General features: G+C 47.4%; 1 protein-coding gene across 1 annotated transcript in view; it reads left to right on the top strand.

Annotated features, from left to right (window-relative positions):
• The first annotated feature begins 1,121 nt into the window (after positions 1-1,121).
• Positions 1,122-17,036, top strand: part of eda (ectodysplasin A) — a 322,381-nt gene continuing 306,466 nt past the window's right edge. Inside the window, exon 1 of the mRNA XM_086000776.1 lies at positions 1,122-1,676. Coding sequence (XP_085856902.1) covers positions 1,383-1,676 — 294 coding nt within the window. The 5' untranslated portion in view covers positions 1,122-1,382. The remainder of the gene's footprint in view (positions 1,677-17,036) is intronic.

Raw genomic sequence — 17,036 nt, 5'->3', positions numbered from 1 at the left:
TGATGGTTGAATAGCCTGACAACACTCACTGTCTAGGCTCACTTGAGCAAAAGTACCAGATGCCTTTGAGCACCTGTGTCATAAATCGGCACCCTCAGAAGAGGAGAGCACTCAGAGACTCTTTAAGAATTTTAGTGGAAGCTTTCCGGCCACTTGCAGCTTCATGGACCCAGCAGTTCCAATGAAATAATGTAAAGGAACAGGTTGAGCAGTTCTGCAACCTGTGGTGTCTCCGGCTCACATGCACAAATACTGCAACTTCAAAAGACTTCCTGAGAAAGCGAAGAAAAAAGTACAAGCAACTAAGGAAGGCTGAGAGAGAGAGAGGACTCCCAGTTGCTGATGGTTCAAACATCTGGCTGTGTATTTTCCTCTGCATTACCAGACCCGAAACAAAGCCTAAAACTTTCGAGGAAAGATGGAATTGTGGTACTGTTTTGCTAAAGATGTCTTCTTTCCATTCAGGAAAAACGTATCTAAGCATGCTTTGTAAAGTTCAGTCACACAATACTCATAGGGCTTCCTTTCCAGTTTTGAAAAAGGGTTTCGACCCGAAACGTTGACTCTAATTTCTCTCCACGGATGTTGCCTGGCCTGCTGAGTTTTCCCAGCATTTTCTGTTGTTATTTCTCATAGGGCTGTTGATGTGTTTGTGCCCGTGTGCTGGACACACTGTGCCAGTTCGGGACAACGCGAGTTTAGCAATAGCTCTTGGATCGGAAATCCTGGACAGATTGGTCCTATACTACCAAAGAGGGGCAGCTTCCACGAGAAAGGAAGAGATAGAATCGCACCCCCCCCCCCCCCCCGCCCCGCCGAAGAAAAGTTGCATATCATCCCCGTCACAAACACCGTCACGCAAATGATGCGACCATGCATGTTGCTACAACCTCGTTATGTATTTGCGAAAGAAACATTCTGAAGGTCTCTTTAAGTTGCGCACACGTTTGCTCAGGGTTGAGTTCGCAATCGACATGGAACCATTTTATAATGAAATAAAACACGCGTTTACTTTTACATTTATTTATTTTACTGTTCCCAGTATTGCTGTGCAAAGGGCCACTTAGATAAATGATACCGTTCTCTGAAATGGTCCATCGTATTATCATGATGCTCGATGATGGACGGAACAGTTGACTAATGGGGAAACGCGCCTCACGATGAGGTGGGACTTTGCAGGTTTGATTGGCACAAGGTTTGTAACCTTAGTCAGTCTCTGTCTAACAGGACCACTCGCAGGAGAACCTCTTCAGTGCAGGAAGTTCCTACTGTTTAAAAATCTACTAATCGGGATTTTAGAAAACGCGCACTTGAATATGGTGTAGTAAGAGAAGAAAAAAACAAGAAACACTTTTAAAGATCTGGATTAGTACTTTTAAAAAATGCCAACGAAAAGTTTCGAGGGAAAGTTATTAAACTACGAGAAAGAGCTTCCCACAACTTGCAGTTGCAAGAAGCAGTGCAACAATTGTGGGATCTTCCTGGGTTTCTTCGTGCTGTCGCTGTGCCTCCACCTGGTCACCCTGGTCTGTTACATGGATCTCCGATCCGAGGTGAAACGGGAGCTGAGGCTGCAGAGCAGGAGCGAGTATTCAACCGAACAAATACCAGATGCCTCCCGTCCGCCGATGCACCCCAGCGAGCGTGTGTTGGAAATCCAATCAGGCGCCGCCGAGGTAAGTGGGATTCCTTCTCCCAACACTATCCTTGGCAGCTGGCGCTGTCAATGATTCCCGGGTGAAGCTTTAGAGATGCGATTCAAAGTTTTGTATCTTTTTTTTTTGTCTAGACGGTTTTTCAACAAAGCACTTTATTACCAACATTTCTACACCTGTATTGAAACTTGCCCAGCCAGAGGAATTAATTGCGATAATGTATTCCTTTCATTGGACCAGTATAAGTGCACGTGCAATCGATTGCTTAGTCAGATGGGTAGTGAGGGGAACTTAATCATCCTGAAAACGTGTGTACTTCTAACTGTTCCATTGAAAGACATCACTGCTTATTCTATCTACACCATGTTTTTTTTTTAAAAGTAAAGTTTCTAAACGTTATTTTTGTTCACCTCATTGTTGAGTTCTCTTAGCCTCTCCTGATCAGGTAACTAGTCTCATTCATTTCTAGACTTGAGAGGGTGTACAGGTGATTGATTTCCCCAATAACTGCCAATGATACACAAGAGCGACTTGCGTTTATATAACTAGTGTTGATTTAACAATTCTCTCGAATGTTTTTTTTATTTCTTAAGCCTCTGAAGGAGGGTTTGGCTAGCAGTTGAGTGTGGACACTTTGAAGGGGGGGTGGGGGAAGAGAAGAAGAAACCACCCTACATCTTTCTAGCCCATGGCACACACCATGTATCGGCGCTATATCACCTTATTGACCAGCTCCCCTGATGCCTCAGTGCCACACCACACCAGAAGATTGGTCTCGAGGATAAAAACAGTAAATTCTGCAACGGCATAGTGGTTAGCACTGTTGCCTCACATCGCCAGGAACCCGGGTTCGAATCCGGCCTCGGGTGACTGTCTGTGTGGAGTTTGCACATTCTCCCCGTGTTTGCGTGGGTTTCCTCCGGGTGCTCCGGTTTCCTCCCACAGTCCAAAGATGTGCGGGTTAGGTTGATTGGCTATGATAAAATTGACCCTTAGTGTTAGGGGGATTAAATACGTGGGGTTACGGGGATAGGGTGGGATATGTGTTGGTGTAGGGGTTACGGGGATCGGGTGGGATATGTGTCGGTGCAGGCTCGATGGGCCGAAATGGCCTCTCTCTGCATTGTGGGGTTTCTGTGACTCAACAGGTCAGGCAGCATCCGTGGAGAAAGAACAAAGTTAACGTTTCAGTTTGATTACCTTTTTGTCAGAACTGGAAAAAGTTAGAGATGAAACCGGGTTTAAGCAAGTACAGAGGCAGTGATAGGGGGGCGCGGGGAGGAAAGAACAAAAGGGACGGTCTGATAGGGTGGAAGGCAGGAGAAATTAAATGACAAAAGGGATGACGGTGAAAGGAGACGGTAATGGGACAAGTAAAGAAACAAAAGTTGGGTCTAGAGGTGTAAATGGGAATTCCACATTTGAAACTGTCTATACAAAACATTTTTTCGAACCTCCCCTAAAATTCTTCAAAAATTATTTTTTATTTGTGCTCTCTCATTACGGTTTCACTGACCAATGAAAACAATCTATCACTGCTTACCCTATCATTACCCTTCTTAATCTTGAAGGTCTCTATTAGGTCGCAACCTTCTCTGCTCCAGTGAAAATGCCCCAACTTCTTGAGTCTCTCTTCATAACTGGAACTCCTCATCCCTGGCAACAACCGAGTGAATCTAAGTGGCACGGTTTCCATTGTTCCTATAAATGGTGTTCCAAAAACCATCCGATACTCCAACTGCGCCATAACCAAGGTCTTAAGCAAGTGTAACATTATCTCCTTGCTTGGACTCTATGCCTCTGGACACAGAAGCAAGGATTATTCAGTTTGCCTTACTGCATGTGTTGCCAACTTCAATAGCCCACATTTTGCTCTCAGCGGTGAAGGAACGGCGCCCGCCGTTCAGCACATGAATCTAGGGTGACACTCCAGTGCAGTGCTGAGGGAGCTGTCTGAGGTGCCGTCTTTCAGATGAGATGTTACATCAGGTGGATGTAAAAGATCCCATGGCACTATTTTGAAGAAGAGCAGGGAAGTTATCCCCGGTGTCCTGGCCAATATTTATCCCTCAATCAACATCTCTGAAACAGATTATCTGGTCATTATCACATTGCTGTTTGTGGGAGCTTGCTGTGCACAAATTGGCTGCCACGTTGCCTACATTACAACAGTGATTACACTTCAAAAAGGAATTCATTGGCTGTAAAGCACTTTGGTACGTCCGCTGGTCATGCAAGGTACTATATAAATTCAAGTCTCGGTCTGTGTCTCTGTCTCCTCTCTCACACCACACACACTCTCTCTCTCACACCACACGCTGTGTGTCTCTGTCTTGTGCATGGTGGAGGAGGGGGAAGAAATCAACCAAGGTTGCTGGTCCTGATTGCTACCCAACGATTTCTGCTGGAAAGTGCACATAGGTCGACATTGAGCAAGACTGGGATCCAACTTGGTCATCTATCCCTCTGACACTCTGGTGTCTAATGGAAGCATTAAACGCGGACACTTGGTGAGCTACTAGAAAAAGGGGGAAGGGGAACCAGGGGATCTGCTGACGTCTGTAGCCCAGCAGGATTTGGTGGTTCGGTAAAGAAGGACAGAAGAGAGCGCTCCAAGGAATTTTTCACTATAATCTACGGTTGGACAGTTCAGTAAGTGCAAACCATGAATTCAGCAGAAAAATATAAACAAGGGGAGAAAAACGCAATCCAACTTAAGGCTTCAATATCCTCAGCAATAATACTTACATTTCTGTGTACAGTACCTCGAGGCCACCACACAATAATGGCTGTCAGAAATAGGATTACTAGTAAAGTCTCGTCTAAATAGACAAGGATGTAAAATTGCAAATAAAAATGATTTTGTGTAATTGTGTACTGGGGGGGAATGACTTGTAACTATGACTAAAATAAGTGAGATGGCTGCCCTCGAGTTACTCAATAGAATGTGCAGTAATTATTAGTGACGTTTAAAACAGAATCATCGAACTTTACAGTACAGAAAGAGGATCCACTGTTCCAGCGCTGGCTTACTGAAGGAGGTTTCACATAGTCCCTTTTCTCCATACCCTTTTAACATATTTTCCCAAATATTTATAGAAGTATTAAGTCATGCACAGTATTCCTTGCAGCCAGCTGTATGTTAAATACATACAAGCACAGTATAGCTCTCTACAGTGTACATGAGTCACAAAGTGCAGGTGCAGCAAGCCATTAGGAAGGCCTTCATTACAAGAGGATTTGAGTACAGGAGTAAAGAAGTCTTACTCCAATTATATAGGGCCTTGGTGAGACCACACCTGGAGTACTGTGTACAATTTTGGTCTCCTTACCTAAGGAAGGATATACTTGCCATAGAGGGAGTGCAATGAAGGTTCACAAGATTGATTCCTGGGATGGTGGGACTGTCGTATGAGAAGAGATTGAGTAAACTAGGCCTGTATATTCTCGAATTCAGAAGAATGAGAGGGGATCTCATTGAAGCATACACAATTATTACAGGGCTTGATAGGGTGGATGCTGGGAGAATGTTTCCATTGGCTGGGGAGTCTAGAACCAGGGGCCACAGCCTCAGGATAAAGGGTAGGCCATCCAGGACTGAGATGAGAAGAAATTTCTTCAGAGGGTGGCGAATCTTTGGAATTCTCTACCTCCGAGGGCTGTGGAGGCTCAGTCATTGGGTATATTCAAGACAGAAGTCGATAGATTTCTGACTAGTAAGGGCATCAAGGGATATGGCGATAGGACCGGTGAATGGAGTTGAGGCGGAAGATCAGCCATGATCTTATTGAATGGCGAAGCAGGCTCGAGGGGCCGAATGGCCTACTCCTGCTCCTATTTCTTATGTTCTTGCAGTGCTTCTACTTTTAATGATTTTTCCATTACAACAAATGATTAAATGGCAGTAACCTACATATTTTTGTATAGCAATTTTAAACTAATAGTGCTGTTGTATGCTTTTATTTTGCTCCTGACTGTGGAGATCTTTCCAAGTTTTCAGAAATGTTAATTGCAGGAACCCACATCTGTGAGCATAGACCCAGTGTTAATTCCACTAATGCATAGAAGCAAGATGTGTTATGTGCCCACAACAACTTGCTAATTGTTTTGCAGTCACTTGTGACCGCGATTAGTAGTTGACACGCTGCGACATGCCAACGAGATCGCAAATGTTTAGGGTATCCTAAAAAATTGCAAACAAGCGTAGAAAGAAATGTTGGATTTTTTTTAAATGTATTTTGGGTGTTTATGAAGGCAGTGCCAGGATTTTGGTTGTGTAATTATGCATGCGCAGTTGGTACAAAGTATGGTGTTTAACTTTTCTGGTAAGATAATAGACTCCAGCAGCTTTACCTCTCTGCTGGAAAGGTTTGGTGCCAAAAATAACACTACTTTATGAATACAGTAAATTGCCTCTGTAGCTAAATTGGTAAATTCACTGCATACTGATGCTGAAGCATAATTATCGGGAAGGTTCCAGGTTCAATACCTGATCTGCACTGAGTTTCCTGGTATATTGGGGGGGTGGAGACCATATGGCTACTGCAATTGGGTCTAAGCCCCTTCAAGGTAGGGAGGGGAAAACTGTTGTTAAATGATTCCTGCTGCAAAACTCCCATGTGAATGTTGGGTGAAAATAGGATCAGGGTCAGCTGTGGTACCCCATACAATCACATTCAAAAAATGGTCACTTGGCCAAGACACTGGAAGGTGGCTGGCATTGATGTCACCTTATCCTGAATAAGTCACTGCATTTCAAAAAAAGAGGCGAGGAAAAAGTGAGAGATGGGGAAGTGCAGTAGTCGGTCAGCATGATCATGTGGATATTATGATCACTGGTTAATAACTACATTGTGTGGAGATGCCGGAGTTGGACTGTGGTGGACAAATGTAAGAAGTCACACAACACCAGGTTATAGTCCAACAGCTTTATTTGAAATCACAAGCTTTCGGAGCGCTGCTCCTTTGTCACCTGACAAAGGAGCAGCGCTCCGAAAGCTTGTGACTTCAAATAAAGCTGTTGGACTATAACCTGGTGTTGTGTGACTTCTTACAATAACTACATTAGTGTTGCTGCATGGCCAGTATGATGGATTTCAAATGATCTAATTTTTATATATAAATAATATCTCTAGCCAGGTACGATAATATCTCTCTCCATGTACGATACCCATGTCTTGACAAAGGGTTTGACCTGAAACGTTGACCCTATTTTCTCTCCACGGATGTTGCCTGGCCTACTGAGTTTTTCCAGCATTTTCTGTTGATATCTCTATCCATGTTTGGTGTGATTATGTGCTTAGTTGCTCTTGGATAACGGGGCGATCAAAAGGAAGTTTTTTTTCAGCGACGGTTTATCAGGGTGTTGAATGCTTTACCGCAAGTGGTTATTGAAGATGAGTCGACCACAACATTTGTAGATAAACATTTGAAAAATACTGAAGGCAAAGAACAAGGAACTGGGATTGAAATGTTTAGCTGAGTGGAGGAGTTAGCACTAGTGGAATTAGACAGGTGACGGTTTACCTCTGTACTGAAATATTTATGATTCTATATTGTACACTAATCACAATTAATTGTTAGTGCATAGAAAAGGATTTGTGCCTTGTTCACTCTGCATGCATGTCAACCTAGAAAATGAGCAAATTGATCAGTGTTTATTTTTGAAGTTGCTGAAACAGCCCCAAAAAAGCTGGAACTGAAGAAGGGGCCTGAGATGTGAAAACAAATAGCTAGACGTTTTGTAACTTGAGCGATAGATATGCTCAACATCCCTTCGCTTCATTCTTTCACCACTAAAACAGATTACCTGGCCATTGATTTCATTGGTGTTTGTGAAATCTTGCTTTGTGCAAATTGGTTACTGTGTTTGCCTATGTTACGGCAGTGACTGCACTTAAACTACTTGGTTCACTATGAAGCACTTTGGGCTTTCCTGAGGATGTGAACTGTGCCACAGAAAGGCAAGTTCTTTGTTTTCTATACTGTAGAGAGACTTTTTAAAAAACATGAAAGCCTGAAGGAGAATCCTCATTATTGGAGGTAAAAAATGATGGTACATTATATAGAGGTGGGACATGTGGAAAATTTAGAGTTTTGGAATTCCAGATACAGTTTTATGGACCCCATCTAATAGATTTTTAGCTTTTAAAAAAAAAAAGATTTTCAACAGACAACAACAACTTGTATTTATATAGCACCTTGCCCATAGTAAAATGTCCCAAGGTGCTTCACAGGAGTGTTATAAAATAAAATTTGACACGATCCACATATAAGGAGATATTAGGGCAGACTTGGTCAAAGAGATGGGTTTTAAGGAGCATCTTAAAGGAGAAAAGAGATGAAAGAAAGACGTGCATTTCTATAGCACCTTTCACGACCTCCGGACGCCTCCAAAGGCCTTTACAGCCAATGAAGTACTTTTGAAGTGTAGTCACTGTTGTAATGTAGGAAACACGGCAGCTAATTGCGCACAGCAAGCTCCCACAAACTGCAATGTGATAATGACCAGATAATCTGTTTTAGTGATGTTGATTGAGGGATAAATATTGGCCAGGACACCGGGGATAGTTCCCCTGCTCTTAGAAATAGTGCCATGGGATCTTTTATGTCCACCTGAGAGAGCAGATGGGGCCTTGGTTTAATGTCTCTCCGACAGTGTAGCATTCCCTCAGTACTGCACTGGAGTGTCAGTCTAGGTTTTTGTGCTCAAGTCTCTGGAGTGGAACTTGAACCCACAACCTTCTAATTCCGAGGCGAGAGTGCTACCCACTCAGCAACGGCTGACAGGAGACTTGCATTTACATAGCACCTTTCATGACTTCAGGACATCCCAAAGCACTTTACAACCAATGACGTACTTTTGACGTGTAGTCATTGTTGTCATGTAGGAAATTCGGCTGCCAATTTGCGCACAGCAAGCTCCTACAAGCAGCAATGTGATAATGACCCGATAATTTTTTTGTGACGCTGAGTGAGGGATAAATATTGGCAAGGACACTGGGGATAACAGGTGGAGAGGATTAGGGAGGGAATTCCAGAGCTTGGTAGCTGAAGGCACGGCCGCCAAAGGTGGAATGATTAAAATCGTGGGTACCCAAGAGGCCAGATTTGGAGGAGTGCAGACTGGAGGAGGTTAGAGAGATAGGGAGGGGCGAGGCCATGGCGGGATATGAAAACAAGGATGAGAATTTTATAATCGAAGAGTTGCTTAACCGGAAGCCAATGTAGGTCGGCGAGCATAGGGGTGATCCGTAAACCTAACTCGGTGCGAGTTAGGACACGGTAAGCGCAGTTTTGGTTGACCTCAAGTTTATGGCGGGTGGAAGACCGAAGGCTACACTGCCACACTGAATGCGGTGTTGGACTTCGTCGTTGACGGTAGGCTCCCACGGTATGGAAAGTGGTCCACGTTGTCCAAGGCCTCGTCGTGAATTTTGATAAGGCGGGGGCAGGTTGGTAGAGGACCTTTTTGTCTTACGGATGTTTAGTGTAAGGCCCATGCTCTCGTACGCTTCGGTGAAGATGTTAACGATGGTTTGGAGTTCGACCTCTGTGCGCTGACGCAAGTGTTGTCTACATACTGTAATTCGACGACAGAGGATGGGACGACCTTGGATCTGGACTGGAGGCGACGGAGGTTGAACAGTTTCCCGTTTGTTCTGTAAATTAGCTCCACTCCAGCGGGGAGCTTACTGAGGGTGAGATGGAGCATTGCAGCAAGGAAGATCGAGCAGAGTGTTGATGCGATGACACAGCCTTGTTTGAATTGGGTCTGTGGTGGTACCATTGGTCAGGATCACGGCTTGCATGTCGTCGTAAGGCAGGCGGAGGATGGTGACAAACTTTTGAGGGCAGCCGAATTTGAGGAGGACACTCCATAATCCCTCACGGTTGACCGTGTCGAAGGCCTTTGAGATCAAAGAAGGCCATGTACAGTGGTTGGTGCTGTTCCCTGCATTTCTCTTGTATTTGACACGCGGTGAAGATCCTGTCTATTCTGTCTATTGTGCCACTTAGTGGGCGGAATCCACATTGCGACTCTGGGAGGAGCTCTTCAGCCACTGGGAGAAGGCAATTGAGGAGGATTCTTGCGATGACTTTCCCTGTGGCAGACAGCAGGGAAACTCCTTTGTAATTACCGCAATCGGACTTGTTAGCTTTCTTGAAGATGGTCACAATTACCACGCCCGAGATCCCTTGGCATGCTTGTGGTAAACTACTGTTTGTATTCCACTGTGTACATGCCTCGGCTGACTCCTCCCACGAGTCCAGGTATCAAGGTGACTGCTCCACAGTCCCTCTATTCTGGACTAGTCGACCACTCGAGGCACACCTTCATTCTCTTGTTAATAAAAGCCTGTTAGTTACTCGCTTAACCTCAGTCTTTTGAGTAATTGATAGCGCATCAATTTTATTAACAAGATTTTTTTATAATGGAGAAGATCCTCACACCAGCATGCCTGGACTAAGACCACCGGGAGGCGGACGCATCCACCAAGTTTGCTCACTGGCTTAAGTGCTTTGAAAAATTCCTGATCGCCTCCGCTGTAACGGTCAAATCGGATGAGGACAAACTGGATGTCCTGACCTCCAAAGTGAACCACCGAGCATACTCGGTCATCCAGGACGCGACCTCATACACGGCTGCTCTCGAGCTCCTCAAGGACCAGTACACGCGCCCAGTGAACGAGGTGTACGCCAGGCACCTCCTGGGGAGTCGTAAACAACAACCTGGGGAATCGACCGAGGAATACCTTCAGGCACTGTCTGTGCTTGGCCGGGCCTGTGGTTGTAAGGATGTAAAGGCCACCGTGTACACAGAGGAACTTATCCGGGACGCTTTTGTGGCGGGCCACAGGTCCAATTACACCCGACAGCGACTGTTGCAGCAGAGTGACCTCGACCTCAACAAGGCCTCTGAACTCGCATTATCATTGGACGCAGCCTACCGGGGCATGGATGCCTACTCCTCTGCACCGTGGACGCCGCGGGGAACGACAGCCTGGGACACGGTAGGACTGTCTCATAGCGCCGTGCCACCCCAGCCACATCCCAGCAACAGCCCAACTACCGCAGCAGTGTCCCAAGGCCAGAAATGCTACTTCTGTGGCAAGGCCAAACACCCCAGAGCGCGCTGCCCGGCGAAAAATGCGATCTGCTCGGGCTGCGGGAAGAAGGGACACTACGCCAGCGTCTGCAGGGCCAAAGCCACCCCGAACCCCAGCAGTGCCGCGTGTGGGCCATGCGGGCCGCCATCTTGGGCCTCCCCAGCCATGTGCGAACCACCGGAACAGCAGCCATTTTGGACGCCTCCAGCCACATGGGGATCATGGACGCCGCCATCTTGGACGCCAGCCGCCATCTTGGCCCCCAACACTGCCTCATCTGATACCCGCAACGACACGCCGACCCCTACGCTGGCCTCCGTTATGCTGGACCAAGCGAGACCGCACCAACTGGCCCGGTCCACAATGGACATTAAGGTAAATGGTCACGAAACAATCTGCCTTTTTGACTCTGGGAGCACGGAGAGCTTCATCCACCCCGACACGGTGCGGCGTTGCTCTCTCCCAGTCCTGCCTGCGCACCAGCGGATTTCTATGGCCTCCGAGTCCCAGTCGGCGGACATTGGCGGCTATTGCGTGGTGACACTCTTAGTAGACGGGACTGTGTACAATAATTTTAAACTTCTGGTCCTGCCCCACCTCTGCGCTGCTGTCCTACTGGGGTTAGATTTTCAGTGCCACCTTAAAAGTGTTACGATGGCGTACGGTGGACCCCTCCCCCCCACTGTTTGCTAACCTCACCCCGACTGTAAGCCCATCGCCATAAAGAGCAGGCGATACAGTGCCGGGGACAGGGTTTTCATTAAAACCGAAGTGGAGCGGCTCCTGAAGGAGGGGATTATTGAGGGCAGCACCAGCCCCTGGCGAGCCCAGGTTGTGGTCGTTAAGACCGGCGAGAAGCAGCGCCTGGTCATCGACTACAGCCAGACAATAAATCGCTACACCCTGCTGGACGCTTACCCACTCTCCCGCATAGCTGATATGGTCAACCAGATCGCGCAGTACCGCGTCTTCTCGACCATTGACCTGAAATCAGCGTACCACCAGCTCCCTATCCACCCTGAGGACCGCCAGTATACTGCCTTTGAGGCAAACGGCCACCTCTACCACTTCCTTAGGGTTCCCTTTGGCGTCACCAACGGGGTCTCCGTCTTCCAAAGGGAGATGGACCGGATGGCCGATCAAAATACGTTGCAGGCCACTTTCCCATATCTGGACAATGTGACCATCTGCGGCCGTGACTTGCAGGACCATGACGCAAACCTCTCAAAATTCCTCTGCACCGCCCAACTCCTGAACCTGACGTATAACAAGGAGAAGTGCATATTCCGCACAACCCGCCTCGCCATCCGTGGCTGTGTTGTGGAACACGGTGTCATCAGTCCCGACCCCGACCGGAAGCGTCCCCTTATGGAACTCCCACTGCCTCAAGGCCCTGAAGAGGTGCCTAGGGTTTTTCTCCTATTACGCCCAGTGGGTCCCCTACTATGCGGACAAGGCCCGTCCGCTGATCAAGTCCACCTCTTTTCCCTTGACGGCAGAGGCCCGCTTAGCCTTCCACCGTATCAAGGAAGACATTGCCAAAGCCACCATGCACGCAGTGGACGAATCCATCCCCTTCCAGGTGGAAAGCGACGCGTCCGACTTTGCCCTGGCCGCTACCCTTAATCAGGCGGGGAGACCCGTGGCCTTCTTTTCACGAACCCTCCAGGGCCCGGAGACCAGACACTCCGCTGTTGAGAAGGAGGCCCAGGCTATTGTGGAGGCTGTGCGTCATTGGAGGCACTACCTGGCTGGAAAACGATTTACCCTGCTCACTGACCAGCGTTCAGTTGCTTTTATGTTCAACAACAAGCAGAGGGGCAAAATCAAAAACGACAAGATCTTGAGGTGGAGAATCAAACTTTCCACCTACAATTACGAGATCTTGTACCAGCCCGGGAAGCTCAATGAACCCCCGGATGCTCTAGCGAGCAGATCGATAGACTGCGGGCCCTCCACAATGACCTCTGCCACCCGGGGGTCACCAGGTTCTTCCACTTCATCAAGGCCCGCAACCTGCCTTACTCCATTGAGGAGGTCCGGACCATGACCAGGAACTGCCAAGTCTGCGCTGAGTGCAAACCGCACTTTTATAGACCAGACAGGGCTCACCTGATAAAAGCCACTCGCCCCTTCGAGCGCCTGAGCGTTGATTTTAAAGGGCGTCTCCCCTCCTCCGACCGTAATGTGTACTTCCTCAACATTATTGATGAGTACTCCTGTTTCCCGTTCGCCATCCCCTGCCCGGACATGACCAGTGCCACGGTCATTAAATGTCTAAATGACCTCTTCACCCTGTTCGGTTTCCCCAGCTATATCCATAGCGACCGGGGCTCATCATTTATGAGCGACAAACTCCGCCAGTACCTGCTCGCTAGGGGTATTGCCACAAGCAGGACCACCAGTTACAACCCCCGGGGGAACGGACAGGTGGAAAGAGAGAATGTGACAGTTTGGAAGGCCGCCCTGCTAGCCTTAAAGTCTAGGGGCCTTCCGACCTCCCGCTGGCAGGATGTGCTCCCCGATGCGCTCCACTCTATTCGGGCACTGCCACTAACGCCACCCCTCATGAGAAAATGTTTGTCTTCCCAAGGAAGTCCACATCGGGGACATCGCTACCGCCATGGCTGACGTCCCCAGGGCTGGTCCTACTGAGAAGACATGTGAGGACCCATAAAACGGACCCCCTGGTCGAGAGGGTCGACCTCCTCCACGCCAACCCCCAGTACGCTTACATTGCGTACCCGGACGGGCGGGAGGACACAGTCTCCATACGAGACCTCGCACCCTCGGGGGCCCCAGTAACCCACTACCCACTACCACCCCCCCACCACGATCCAATATCCAACCCCAGCAGACGGCACGCCTGGGCCCCGCGACCCGCTCGACACCCACGAGGACTACACACCAGCACCCCAGCCTACGCGGGACTCGACGCCGGAAGCTTCACTACCCCTGCCGTCGCCACGTCGATCACAGCGGCAGACAAGACCTCCGGAGAGACTCCAATACACAAACTTTTAATACACTTCACCCCGCCGGACTCATTTTTAAACAAGGGGTGAATGTGGTAAACCACTGTTTGTATTCCACTGTGTACATGTCTGTACATGCCTCGGCTGACTCCTCCCATGAGTCCAGGTATAAAGGTGACTGCTCCACAGTCCCTCTGTATTCTGGACTGGTCGACCACTCGAGGCACACCTTCATTCTCTTGTTAATAAAAGCCTGTTAGTTACTCGCTTAACCTCAGTCTTTTGAGTAATTGATAGCGCATCAATGCTCTCCTCCTTCCAGATAAGAGAAATGCGTTCATGAATTCGCGCCAGTAGTGCTTCTCCGCCATGCTTTAGTGCCTCGGCAGGGATTCCATCTGCTCCTGAGGCCTTGTTGTTCTTCAGTTGTCGGATGGCCTTTTCAACCTCATGCCGGGCTGGCATTGTGCTGAGATGGTGGCGGGTAGCATGCTGCGGAATGGAGTTGGGGACACTCTCATCGAAGACAGAGTCTCTGTTAAGGAGATCTTCCAAGTGCTCCTTCCAGCGGGCACTGACTGCCTCCCTGTCCTTGATGAGTACCTCTCTGTTCTTGGCCCGCAGTGAGGTAGGATCTTGGGTGCTTGGGGCGTAGGCGGTCTTGACTGCGCTAAAGAATCCACGCACGTCGTGGTTGTTGGCTAGCTGCTGGATCTCCTGCGCTTTCTCCACCCACCATCTGTTCTTTAGGTCACGAGTTTTTTGTTGGACCTCTGCCTTCAGGCGTCTGTAGAACTGCTTTCTTGTTCTGGAGTTCTGTTGCTGTTTCCAGATCAGGAATGCCTTGTGCTTGCGGCTTATTAGCTCCTGGATCTCCTGGTCATTCTCGTCGAACCAATCTTGGTGTTTCCTGGTCAAGTGACCGAGCATCTCTTCACAGGTGCTAATTATGGAGGTCTTGAGTGCAGACCAGGTGCTGTGGACAGAGGCTACCTACTCCGAGGAAAATAAGAATCTAAATGGGATCTAGGGGTATAGATTCACAAATCATTAAAAGTAGCGCAACGCAGATTAAAAAAACCCATAAAAGTGCAAATAAAGCACTGGGGTTCATTTCTAGAGGAATAGAATTGAAAAGCAGAGAAGTGATGTTAAACCTGTAGCGAACCTTGTTTGATTCTCATGATTTGAGATGGTGGAGTGGCAATATGGCATTACTGTATATATGTTTTTAAGTGGTTGCTGTTGTAAAAGATAACTGGACTATCCCTATCTGCATACCTATTGTGGCCGTCTAATTTAATAATGGCTGGAATTCTCATCTGACATCTTCCTAGTCAGCATGGCACAGCTACTGACCGGCTTAACTCGTTGAGCTATCGTGGGAGCTTGGAGAACGATGTTCTGAAACTATGTTTGGTTAAAACCTGGCTACTGTGATGCGGGAAATACATTTGTGTGATCAAAAACTGGAGTTCCTGAGGGTCATTTTGGGCTTTTTCAACGTAATGTGTTCTACTGGTGTGAATCAGAGTGCCAGTTCACACCACATTATTGTCTCCCCTTCCCCCATGCATTTATCTGCTTTCAATCAGCCACATCACATAGTCATCACAAGACTTGCATTCTTTTGCTTCCCCTGGTACAGTACTGGCTTCAGAATAGCATTTTCTTGCCTTTGGCAATACGTTGGGGAAAAGGCAGAAAATGACTTTTGTAAAGCAAACCTCAGTGGGGGACAAGAAATGACAAGGAAGATTTGTTCATTTCCTGTTCATCACTGAGGGAGTGTCAGCCTCACAAAGAAGTAAAAGCTTCTATTCTGTATATTTTTATGAAAGAAAAGATGTGTCTCTTTGGAGAGTCAAACCTGTCTGTCTCCGTAATTGAGGTATCAATGAAACATTAAGTAAAAGACTAATGGTACAAAGGATTGTGAGACAAAGCACACTGCCCTGAGGGGGGTCAGATGATGCCTTAAACCAGAAGAGTGGCTCCGAACTGTCACATGAACCCTGAAATTGGCTCTCCGGTTTTTGTTCTGTGTAATCCAGGCTGATTTGCTGTAATATAATCATAATAACTTAGTTTATGCAAGAAATGTACTGTAGAATGGGTAACACAATGCCACAATCCTTCGCTTTGCTGCATGCCTACTATGGCCATTACTCTAATTCAGTCTTATGACTCAAACTGTGGAACTTTTTGTTTCCCTCAGTCTTCCCTTACTCTTACAATATCTGCAGACTAAGCTTGATATTGCCTAACTATTATAGGCTGGCCATACGTCCCTGTTTTCCGGGGACAGTCCCCAGATTAGGTACTGTGTCACCGGGCAAACTATGTCCCTGGAAGAGTCCCCGGTTCAAAAAAACTCGTCCGAAAGCCAGCAACTCTGACCAGTGCAGTACTCCCTCAGTACTGCACTGAAGTATCGACCTAGATTTTGTGCTCGAGTTTCTGGAGTGGAGTTTGAACCCACAAGCTTCTGATTGAGGAGAGAGAGCTACTACTGAGCCAGAATGGATGCCAGACCATCCTGTGAGAGTTAGGAGAGGTGGCTGAAAAGCCGGGGTTTGAGAAAGTGGCGGGTTTAGGGATGGACTTTCAGACAGTTGGACCAAGGTGGCTGAGAGTTCTGCCACCACTAATAGGCTTGAAGGGAGTGGGGAGGATACACAAAAGGCTGAGCCAGAAGACTAAAGGATGTGGAGAAAGTTTCTGATTTGGGGTGAGGTGAGGCTTTGGAAGGGATTGAGGATTTTAAATTCAAACCTTTGAGGAACAAGGAGCCAATGTAAATAGAGAATGGGAGTGATGGATAAGCAGGATTTTGCTTGTTAGGATAAAGACATTTGAACCAGTTGGGAGGCTAACAAAAGAAACATTGGCAAAATCAAGTCTATAGGTAAGAGAAGCATAGATAATAAGGGTTTCAGCTCTTAGTCACCCTTCCTAGTATCTCCTTTCTCTCTGTCAATCTTTGGCTGATTACGTGCCTGTGAAGCACGTTTTCCTACGTGAACGTGCTATATAAATGCAAGTTGTTCAGTGCAGTGACGGTGCGATAGGGGTGGAGGCAGGTGATGATATGGAGGTGGAAGTAAATGGTGTTGGTGATCAGTGGGTATTGGATTTTCAAGCTTAGATCTGGGTTGTATACACAAGCCTGCATGTGCACAGTTGTGTAATTCCCCTCTGATGCAATGAATCCATCCAGTGAGCAGTTACTGTGCCCTACAGATCAGAAAGGTACCCTGGTTTGATTCCTGATTTAGTACTGCGACTATTGGGGC

Source organism: Somniosus microcephalus, chromosome 1 (genome assembly GCF_052327205.1).
Source record: "Somniosus microcephalus isolate GS21.2 chromosome 1, FLI_Smic_1.0, whole genome shotgun sequence".
NCBI lineage: Eukaryota > Metazoa > Chordata > Chondrichthyes > Squaliformes > Somniosidae > Somniosus > Somniosus microcephalus.
Note: the sequence above shows the minus strand (reverse complement) of the source record. Positions and strands in the feature narration are given on the sequence as shown.